This window comes from Monodon monoceros, unplaced genomic scaffold (assembly GCF_005190385.1).
Source record: "Monodon monoceros isolate NGI ecotype Baffin Bay Population unplaced genomic scaffold, NGI_Narwhal_1 Super_Scaffold_8, whole genome shotgun sequence".
Taxonomy (NCBI): domain Eukaryota; kingdom Metazoa; phylum Chordata; class Mammalia; order Artiodactyla; family Monodontidae; genus Monodon; species Monodon monoceros.
The window spans coordinates 9,345,707-9,357,795 of NW_021703785.1; the positions used below are offsets into that span (position 1 = coordinate 9,345,707).

Sequence of the window (12,089 nt, forward strand, 5' to 3'; positions counted from 1 at the left end):
AGGAACACCAACAGAGCATCAGTGTGGACTGTAAACTATGTGCAGCTTTTCTAGCTACATGTCACTTCAGATACACATGAGCTGACCACTGATGGGGACATCTCTCTCCCTCTCCTTCCTGGAACTATCCCCCTCCAAGCAATAGGACTGACCATCAGAGTAAAGAGTCACAAAAAAACTACACACTGAAATGTGTACAGATGTGTGCATAGGCCCTAGTGCAGAACCTGTGGCAGAATTTAAGGCTCCAGACTGTCAACTGGGCTGCAGAGCTCAGATGAAGCAGGAGAAGGTAAGTGAAGCCAATCGTTGTTACCTACAGACAACCTTTTAAATTATTGGTATTGGACTTCCCTGGTGGCGCAGTGGTAAGAATCTACCTGCCAATGCAGGGGATATGGGTTCAAGCCCTGGTCCGGGAAGATTCCACATGCCGCAGAGCAGCTAAACCCGTGTGCCGCAACTACTGAGCCCACGCTCTAGAGCCCGCGAGCCACAACTACTGAGCCCACGTGCCACAACTACTGAAGCCCACGTGCCTAGAGCCAAGGCTCTGCAACAAAGAGAAGCCACCGCAATGAGAAGCCCATGCACCGCATCGAAGAGTAGCCCCCGCTCGCCACAACTAGGGAAAGCCCGCGCGCAGAAACCAAGACCGAATGCAGCCAAAAAAAAAAAGAAAGAAATTACTGGTATTATCTTAACCCTAAATCTCTCAAGGACATTATCTGAATGTCAAAGTGAAATTTAAGAATAACAACACAAAATATTTTCAAGAAAAATTTCCAAGGTGTGTTTCCTTTACCTACTTGAAAAATGTTCCAAGATCTTTCGGTCAGTAAAATGTCTTTAATGCAATCTAAAATACGAAATTAAAATGCATAGGTGATTTCCTAGAGCTGGTTGCTAAAATTTAAGAAGAAACACCAAGAGAATCCATCCAATTATAGAGATCAAAGATGCTTTGCTTATCTGATTACTATTGTACTAATATTTGTTGGCTGCTAGCTGACACAGGAGAAGCAGCAAAGTTTTTCCCAACTTTGAAAACACGTTTGTGCTCTGATAAATATGTTCCAATATCATCTATATTTGGGAAGATCAACCATCTAAGAATTAATCTCTAAATGTGTAAGCAAGGATCTCCCAAATCGTAGCCAAGGCTCTACCAGGAGGATAAGATATATTAGCCTGTCTCCAGCTACTGCCTAGTCTACTGTGCCACATCCTGTATCCAATCAAAGAGAGGATGGATTGTCGGTAGCAAAATCTAGCCAGTGGTAAAGAATGAGAATCTGCACTATCCAGAGAGGATAGACCACCCGGTGTGAGAGCTGCGGTCCTTCTGCACGTGTATTCTGGCAGCTGCAGGGGTCCGCCAGCAACGTCATCCTTTCTGTTATGATGACTTTCACTCGGCATGCCCTGGATTCTCTGCCCCGAGGTTTTCTCCAACTGCAGAAGCCTGCTCTGATCCTGTACCTGTGAGGCATGCTGGATGTGGCCTGGCAGTTAACGTCTCCTAGAAGTAATCCTCAACCAATGACTGATGATATAAGAATTGTGTGTTTTACTCGGGCTCCTAGAGTTCCATCCTCTGTGCTGGGATGAAGCTCCAGTTGACCACAGCAGTAACTGGGTTGACAGCACAGTCTTAATCGGCTGCCCCTCCTCCATGCCACACTTTCCCACTCTCCTACCAGAAACTCCTTCCCCTTTCCAAGGACTTGCATCCAAATCCTTATCTCAGATTCTTACTTCTCATAGAGTTTCTCTACAAAAAAAAATTCTAGTCTCTGGGGCAATTATATTTCTGATTGTATTTCAAGTAACTGGTGTTCTGGTTTGTACATTGGTCTTTTACTAGTTTGGCTAATGGGGGTCAGGTCCCTCTGGGACACAGAGGACTCTGGGCAGATGGACAAATCCAGAGTGTAGACACACAGAGTCAAGAATTAGTCTAAAAAATTATCACTTTGTGAGATGCTTTCTCACTTACCTAGTAAACATTTGATCTCTTCTAACAAGCAGATATATAGATTTGCTTTCATCTTTGGTTCCCTCCCCAAAGATAGAGAGAAAGAGAGATTCGCTGGGGGAAGGGGGGACTGGTCAATTATTGGGTATGTAGATATGACAGGTTTGTAAAATGTCAAGAAATTAACAACAACAATAAAAACGACTATAATCTGTTTAGATATGTCTGATAACTAACACGAGTGAAAAGAGACTCTAAACTAAAAATAATATTGACATAAAGTCAAAACAGTGGGATATCACTCTGGGGGAAATTGTGGTTTAGAGAGAGATCTGTGAACTGAACTCCACAGCTCCAACCCTGAGTCTGGCACTTTTCAGTTATGGGACATTAACACCTCAAACCTCATTCACTTTTCCATTTGTGAAATGAGAAAAGCAGGAACTATCTCTGAGGATGTCTATCACGGGAACTGCGAGAGATAAACCACCCGGCCCAACAGTTATTAAAAAGGGCCTTTTCCCTTGGCTCACAGAGAAAGGAAAGAAGAAAATATTTTTGATCAAATTCCAAGTGTTTTATAGTTGGTTAGAGAGAGAGTAGCTAGATAGATATACATAGAGGTCAGAGAGATGATAGAGATGGGTGGTGTGCCAGCCTTCCATCACTTGTACGTACATGTGCGGGCTTTTCCCCCAATAATAGTGCCCAACTGCATTATGATAATTATCTTAAAGAGATATAGTTATATTCTTTTAGTGTGATTCCACGTCCAGTTCACCTCAATTGTCCTGGAAACCTGGAAGGAACCGCAATCGGCACGCACCCTCTCTACAATATGGAGCTTTGCAAGACTGAACCCCCTTTCAGTTCCCTGGTGACCCCCTTTCCCTCCCCTGGATGAAGCTCAGGTGGACACTGGCAACGTTCTACTGCTGGGACTCTCCTTTCTGCTGTGTTAAGCTTCGTGACAACCCTCATCTACCTCATTCTTCCTTTGCACTGTTTATTACTTCAGTAAGTTTGTTTTGGGGTCTCAGAGCCATCATGGAAACTGAGTGTGTATCTCTTGTGATTGTGTAATTAACTTGGAATATAGTCTTACTGCTTTATTTTCCAAGTCTCAGGTGATACTTACTTCCCCAATCCGTTTTTATCAGTAATCAAAACTGTAAACTGGTTGAAGCAAACCCTTTCACTGTCTTCAGAGGACTTGGTTTAGTCTCCACCATCTTTTATCAATAGCATGCTTTATCCTGTCACATACATACACGTGGATTAAATCAAGAGTCCAAGGTCCTTACCAACCTAACAGTATACTGCTTTTAGGTCTAATTGTGTATTGCTTTTTGTTTATCTTCTTTGTAACAGAATTTTTTTAAAAAAAGAAGAAGTAGGATAAGAAAGGCAGGTGAAGCAGGCTGCACGTAGGGAGCAGAGGGCTGTGAGAATTGCTCACCTCCACAGACCACGCCGTCCAAGTCTTCGCAGCGGCGATCGTCACACTCACACGTCTTGCCATATACCCTGCTGCCTCCCGGTGGGTAGCAAGTGCATTCGCCACACTCACACTTACCTGCAAAACACAAAGGCAGAGTGCACTCAGTAGGAGGCTCACAGAATCAGGAAGGCTTTGAAAGGAAGCAAGCATCCTATTAGACTTCCTGGATCAGTTCTAGTCTGTGGCTGATAATAGCTCAGCAAATACCTTTTCCTACCTCCCTAAGGTTAAGCTGAAGGTCAAGCACAAATGCCAAGGAGGTCGGTGGGAGCTGAAGTGACAACTCCTGGCTCATGTCGTTCCCATCTTCTACTTTCCACTTTCTGTTTCATTCATTTTTTTGTTTGTTTCATTCATTTTTGAAGAATAATCCAACTATTAAACTCTCCGGGTATTTCATACTCCACTTATGATGAGGCCATTTAACATAACTGAGTCAATTTTATATATTTTGACATAATGTGCCATAATGTGGTCATTTAAAAAAATATTTTTAGTGTGGGTCTGTCTGCCACATCAGAAAAAAAATGTTCATAGGTACATTTCAAACTGATATTTTAGTGATGATTTGGCATCAATTTTTGAGTTCATAGAAGTCATTTCAACATGGAACACATGTCCGAGTGCATGTCCTAAATATCTTATTATCCTTGACTTAAAGTTGAAAAGTATAAACATGTTTTGGAATGAGTTTGGTTCATAGTTTGGGGATTTCTTAACTATTTATCTTTATGTTTATAAACAGTTAAGTCTTTATCTTTATGTCTTTTGTTATTTGTTATTATTTCTGGAGCTGTAACTATGCCTCAAACACTATAATTCCTTCAATTCTGTCATTTTGTTTTCATAATACCACACATTGACTAGCATTATCACTATCATTTTACTAAACAGGAAATGGAGACATACTGAGGCCAAGTTACTTTCCCTGGTGAACCAGTTCTTAAGGGACAGATTCAAAATTTATATCCATTCTCATTACACTTAAAGTTTGTGCATCTAAACATTAAGCCATATTGTATCTTAATATACTCATAATGCAGCACCAGAAAGTACATTTCTTTTTTCTGAGGAATTGGTACTGGTTTGCCAGAAATTCAGCTGAGTGACTACTCCGAGACATCTGTTACTCTCTGTCATTATCCCAACCATCATAATTACACACCCACTGAAATGATCATAAGATACTTCAGGGCTGACCCTGCAATGTTGTTAGTCATTCTGTTGCTGCATTTGTATCTCGTTAAAGAAATTCTGAGCTGGGATATGATGGAAGAAAGAAAAACTAGTATTTAGAATCATATAATTTCAGAGTTGTAATTAAAGATAATCTAATGCAGTGACTCATAATCTTTTGTGGCAGAAATGGTGGGGTTATGATCCATTTGAGAATCCAGTGAAAGATATGGCAATAGATAATGTTGTTCTGGCCACGCTTCAACCCATCTCTCCTCCAACTTGGAGGCAGTGCCAAGTTCAGCAGGAGTCAGAGCCCCTCCTCTTTCCCCAATGATACCCCTCTTCCTATGGACCGGCAGACAGAACAGAGACACGCCAGGTGCTCTTGGCCGGGGCTTGGATTCATGAGGGTGAAAGCAAGGCACAGGGCTGTGGCAGAATGCCAAGTGTAACAGCATAGCAGTGAGCATCCAGGGGTAGTAGAGCTCGGCACACAGAGGCTGAAGTTTAAACGTGATGGCTGCAGGGGCTGGTTCTCGGCAGTGCCTTGCTTCGCTGGGGTGCTGCGTGAGCTGATTGTCCAAGCTTGTGTTCTGAGCCTAAACTCTTCTAATAAAATGATTTTTCATCCCAGTTAATGACCTTGGTTTCTGTTGTACGCAATCAAGAACTCTGACTGGTGGGGCTTCCCTGGTGGCGCTGTGGTTGAGAGTCCACCTGCCGATGCAGGGGACACAGGTTCGTGCCCTGGTCCGGGAGGATCCCGCGTGCCGTGGAGCGGCTGGGCCCGTGAGCCATGGCCGCTGGGCCTGCGTGTCCAGAGCCTGTGCTCCGCAACGGGAGAGGCCACAACAGTGAGAGGCCCACGTACCACAAAAAAAAAAAAGAAAGAACTCTGACTGGTAGACCCCAGATCTCTCCCTGAAAAAATATACCAGCAAGTGTTTATTTGCTATAAAATGTCAGGAGGATCCATGACTTTCTGCAGTTTATTTAATAGATGAGGAAACTCAAGTATGCTGAGGCTAAATGACGTGCTTAAGGCCAGCAAAGTAGACATCAGCAGTATTGGTCCTAGAACCCAGATTTTCTGAGCCCCGGTTAATCTCCTGCTGTGCATAAACACACTGGTTCTCTCATAGGTAGATGTGTGAAGGACAACAACGATCCAGATTGTGGAGAGAGGCAAAATATAGGACGGTCAGCAGTGTGGCCCTGTATGGTTAACTAGTCCATGGTGGACAGATGTGGGAAACTTCACCCACATCATTCCTGACAGGTAATCCACTCCCAGTTACCAAGAAAACAACACTTTTTAAGTTTGAGGGCATATGTATTTATGCTGACCATTTTATTAGCATTTTGAGGCATACAGGAAGTTTCCTGAATATGTATTATTGGCTTCTTTGAAAAGGATGAACTAACTACTGGCATATGTGTTTAAATATCTCCATTTCACTGTTTTCATTCTGGATAGGGTCTTCTATTTCTCCCAATCTCCCAATTTATCCGCCCCCCGCCTTTTATACAGTTGGATAGTAAAGTGTTAATATATGGTCCTAGGTACCTTTTTTTCCTGATAGATTGTAATTCAAGCATCTGTTTAAAATATCAGACAATAATTTACCATTTTGCAATTCATTTTTTAGGCCGTGTGTCTGTTGGTGTTTTAAAAATATGTTAAGGCAAATATTAGCTGAATTAACTTTATGTATGTAGCTCTAATTTAGTTTTTAGGATACAGAAGATTCTGATGGGATGGCAAAGCATTAAGAAAGGCTAATCTGTCACACATAGAAAGGTAAAGAAGAGTAAATTCTTCATGCGGTCCACATTTTAAAGGGCATTATTTTGCTGTCTCAGTTCACAACTTCACTCCATTCACTACCAGGACATAGACCTGCCAGGTGAACTTCCACTCATCCTTTAAGATCCAAAGTAAATTCCACCAAATCCATGACACTTGCACCCTCCTAATCACTCATCTTCACAAAAACATCAGAATTAACTGCACTTCTCATGTGTCCTCATAATGTTTAAACCAATATTTATTGAACAGATGCACTAAATAATAATCACATGTAAATAGTTTGGTAATATTGACACAAAGCGTGAGCTTTAATGGAAGAACTTGAATTTAGAATAAGACGTTTCTCCCTGGAATGCAAAGGCATTTCCAATCACCTGAATACCTTCATTTGTGTTTTCCACAGTTATATCAATGAAATACGTTCCACAGCAAATTCATCACCTTTATTCACAAACTTACTCCTCTTCCTGGATTCTTTTATCCCGGAGAAGGTCGCTATTCATTTAATCTGTCACTGAGTGTTGAAAAAACTTGATGACATACTTGATGCCTTCCTTCTTTTAATTAACCATTCTTCTCCTTTCAATTTCAAATTTCATAAAATCTACTTTCTTAAAACATAGCTATGATGATGGAACTCCCCTTCCCGTGATGGTCCCACATGACCTTTAAGGCAGAGATCAAATTTCTCAACAGGGCTTTCTACACAAGATCCAACTCACCTTCCTAAGCTTATACCCAACAATCACAGTGCACTCATGTTCAGAGACTTTGTTTTTGTGCTCCATTTCTTCTCTCTGCCATGCACTCTACAACTTTCTCTATAAAATTCAACCTAGTGTTCAACAGCCAGCTTAAATCTGAAATCCTCTATAAACCCTTCCTTGCCATCCCTGTTTGGTCACCTGGAGGATCTGTTCCTTCTCTCTGATCCCACAGTACTTGGTTCACACCATTAGTAGATCAGTGAATGCACACTTTATACTAAATAAATACATGCCAGAACCCTACCATAAATAGTGATCTATTTATGGTCCAGGCTGATTTGTAACCTGTTAGCAGCCAGCAAAGTTCTCTGTTGAGGTAGTAGCAAACACAAGCCTCAGAATGGGAGAAAATATTTGCAAACGAAACAACTGACAAAGGATTAATCTCCAAAATATACAAGCAGCTCATGCAGCTCAATATCAAAAAAACAAACAACCCAATCCAAAAACGGGCAGAAGACCTAAATAGACATTTCTCCAAAGAAGACATACAGATGGCCAACAAATACAATGAAAAGATGCTCAACATTAGTAACCATTAGAGAAATGCAAATCAAAACCACAATGAGGTATCACCTCACACCGGTCAGAATGGCCATCATCAAAAAATCTACAAATAATAAATGCTGGAGGGGGTGTGGAGAAAAGGGAACCCTCCTGCACTGTTGGTGGGAATGTAAACTGATACAGCCACTATGGAGAACAGTATGGAGGTTCCTTAAAATACTAAAAATAGAACTACCATATGACCCAGCAATCCCACTACCGGGCATATACCCAGAGAAAACCATAATTCAAGAAGATACATTTACCACAATGTTCATTGTGGCACTATTTACAATAGCCAGGACATGGAAGCATCCTAAATGTCCATCGAGAGATGAATGGATAAAGAAGATGTGGCACATATATACAATGGAATATTACTCAGCCATAAAAAGGAACGAAACTGAGTTATTTGTAGTGAGGTGGATGGACCTAGAATCTGTCATACAGAGTGAAGTAAGTCAGAAAGAGAAAAACAAATACCTTATGCTAACGCGCATATATGGAATTTTGAAAAGCAGTACTGATGAACCTAGTGGCAGGGCATGAATAAAGACAAAGATGTACAGAACAGACTTGAGGGCACATGGGGGGAAGGGGAAGCTGGCACGAAGTGAGAGAGCAGTAGTGACATATGTACACTACCAAATGTAAAACGGATGGCTAGTGGGAAGCTGCTGCACAGCACAGGGAGATCAGCTCGGTGCTTTGTGAGGACCTAGAGGGGTGGGATAGGGAGGGTGGAAGGAGGTGCAAGAGGGAGGGGATATGGGGACACATGTATACATGTAGCTGATTCACTTTGTTGTGCAGCAGAAACTAACAAAACTTTGTAAAGCATTTACACTCCAATAAAGATGTGAAAATAAAACACTTAAAAAAATAAAAACAAATTCAGAAAGAAAAAATAGAAGAAATTGAGTCTCCTCTCCTTTATTTACTAAATGGTAGTATTTCAATGATTAGTTTAATGTTATGGAGATGTAACTGTGGATTCTCAAATGATTATCAAATTAGTATTCTGATAAGTAAGAATGAAGGATAATGGAAGTTTGCAGGTCTAGCACTAGCAAGTACTCTGTTATATAACAAATTGAGAGGAAAATCTAAAGAAAGATATATTCAAAAAAACCAAGTAATTTTTAAAAAGACAATCCAGGAACAGGATGAAAAGGATGGAAATAACTGTCTGAAAAGAAATTAATTCAGTCAACATCATCAATACCATCCAACCAAAACTTAACTGAAATTTACAGTCTGCCCACTCCAGGTAAATTTTAATAAACTTAACCTTTAAGGACATACAAAAAGTTAGTCCAAAGACATACTTTTATAATGGACTGCAATCCCTATGAATTGTATTTAAAGGCTATTATACACTAGCAAAGAAGGGTAATGAGGTAAAGCAGATACGTAGAAGTCCTGATTAAAACAGATTTTACTTAAGCATTTCAAATTTGACACTTCTACAAAATACAGAAAAACTTTAAGTCAGAACATGAACAAAAAGCACAGTTTACAGCTCATCTAGTTTATCCTGAAGATACAAAATTAAGAAAGACATTTAAAAACTTTTAATAGTAGAGGGAATACAGGTAAAGTACATGAGCACACACACCCTATAGGGTTACAGAAGGTTCCTGGAAAAGGTGAATTCGGAATGAGTCTTATCAAGTGTTTGTTAAATGTTAATCAGGCAAAGAAGAAAGAAAATAAATTTTAACATAAGATTCAGTTAAAAGAATGGGCTCTGATTTTAAATAAATCTGGATTTTAATCCTGGCACATCCAATCTTAAATGTGATTCTTTGGAAGACTAAGTTAAACCTCATTTATTACGGCTACAGGATGGGGATAATAATGACACTGATCACGTAAGATTTTGGTTAGGCTAAATATTATCATACATATCAAGTACATAGGACAGGACCTGACACATAGTAAGTGGTCCATAAATAACAGATATTATTATTTCTATTTTTATAATTAAAAAAACATAATGGGAGACTTGAATTTCACTAACACATAAAATCCGTTCCTTTACTTTCTGATTCTATTTCTCTAAAAAAATAAACCAACTGTATTTCCTGATCCAGAATGAGATTATTTAAGAAGAACACCATATCATCAAATGCACCTGCTAGCCTGGGAACAGAAGGTACGCTCTCTACAACCTTATTTTCTTCCACTTTTTAAAAGGGCAAAACCACACTTGCAGTACATGCTCAATATTTGGAGAGTAATTAGAGGCTCACATAAAACAGAAAAGAGATTAGCACTTTACTAACACAGTCCTCCTTTGCCTAAAATAATAGGTTTACCATAGCAACCTGATTGTACTAGGAAAAGCTCCTGCCAAATGCATCCAAAGTTCCCTTGAAATTTCTATGAGAAAGAATTAAACACTTCAGAACTATAATATTCTGTACCATTTCATCTAAGTACAAATATTTTGTGTGAGAGAATAAAGTAATCTTCCATCAGACATTTGAAAGTGAAGAGGCAACTTTCACCTTCCATTTCAAAATGACCAGTGAGACTTCTTATAATTCAAGCCACACTTTGACATTACATTTGCTAGCCAAGGAAGAGATGCTCGTAACTTTTTTAAAACATGGATAAATGTCAATCCTTCTGTTTGTGTCTTCTTAGTATACAAGGATTAAAGTAATCAATCACAGACCTTTGTGAGGAAATAAGACATTTAAGCAAATGTTGTACTGATATAGTTTTCTGTTGTTTGCCCTTAGAGTGTCTAAAATTGAAACTGGGATATGGGAGTAGCAGGCTTCACTTTTCTCTAAAGGTTTTCCAAGGTATTGAGCAGAACTTCACAGAGGAAGTCTATTAGACCTCTAAGTAAGAGTATCTCGTTATTTCAACCTTAAGATCACTTTCTATAACAATAACTAAAATTACTCAATTCATTTATTTCTAACAAAAATTTTATAAATTAGGTAGCAATATCATACGTGTTTACCAATATAACTCAGGAACTATGCGATAGACCCAAGGTTAAAAAATCAGAGAAAGAATGAGGTTGGAAATGTGGAGCTTAAGTAATTAATCAATGTGGCCCATCCTGAATGAGTCAATATAAATTAGAATAAGAATCTCATTCTTTGTAGCTGATAAACCCATTGATGGGACAGTGGGCAGTACCTTGCTTCAGAAACAAGGTTTTGGGATTCTGCAAACAAAAATCCTATCACATCCAGGCCTATGCCTGGTATTGAATTATTGATTCCATAGGGCATAAATAAACACATGCAATTGTAATTCACCATGAAAGACTCTATGGGACAAATGTCAAAGATAGAAAAGAGACAACAAATGCTATTCACCAGTGAAAGAGTTGATACAGAGAAATGTTTCTATAGACAGTTTCTTGAAGATAAACTATATTTGGGAAAAAAAGGGATAAGGCAGAATCAGACCTTAATCGCTTTTAAATTCTTGCTGGTTTTGTTACTTTAAAACATTCAAAAGTGTGAGTGAACATATCACTTCCTTAACGCACATTTCAGGAGTGCTAATTAAACTGATTTGAAACAAGCGTGGACTTTCTTCCCACATCAGGGATAATCAGAGAATTTACTTTACAAATTGAACAATGAAATCCATCTAACAATAAATAATACATTTCCATCAACAACAAGCTAATCTTTTAAAATAAAGAAAAAATATACCATAAAGCAATATTTTCTCCTGATAACTTATTTTTTAATTAGTCTTTATTTCTGAATCTACCAATATTAGTTTTCCCAAATCATAAAACATTAGAAAGAACATTGAGTATATATGTAAATGTATACATATATCAGAATATATGAGTATATGTACATTTAAATTTGAAGCTATTGTAACTCCATGTGAGCAACTTATCCTCAAATGGCTCATGTAAAAAAAGTTCTTTGTACTATTCTTAAGTCTTCTAAGATCAAAAGTATCTCAAAATAAAAATATTTTAAATTTTAAAAATATGCAAGTAAAATTCTAAACATAACTTATCTATGCAGCTAAATGTTTTTTAAAAAATAAAGTCTTATCAATAATTATGTATACACTTAGCCACATGTTTTACATTCACTTTTGGAAAATATCCTTTAACATCATATTCAGGATTTAAGCCAATTTTTTTCAATAAAGCAATGTCAAATATATGCAGAGTCTGGAAATCATGTAGTCAAAAATGTCAGAAATTCAATAAACTTAAAATTTAAGGCTATAGTGAACTTGCTTTAACTCTGTCGTTTTATAGCACAGTTAACATATTCAGGATTAATAGGTAAGAGTTACAGGGGAACA

General features: G+C 38.7%; 1 protein-coding gene across 1 annotated transcript in view; it reads right to left on the minus strand.

Annotated features, from left to right (window-relative positions):
- Positions 1-12,089, minus strand: part of ITGBL1 (integrin subunit beta like 1) — a 216,736-nt gene that overhangs the window by 21,249 nt on the left and 183,398 nt on the right. The window contains exon 8 of the mRNA XM_029210599.1: positions 3,438-3,554. Coding sequence (XP_029066432.1) covers positions 3,438-3,554 — 117 coding nt within the window. The remainder of the gene's footprint in view (positions 1-3,437; positions 3,555-12,089) is intronic.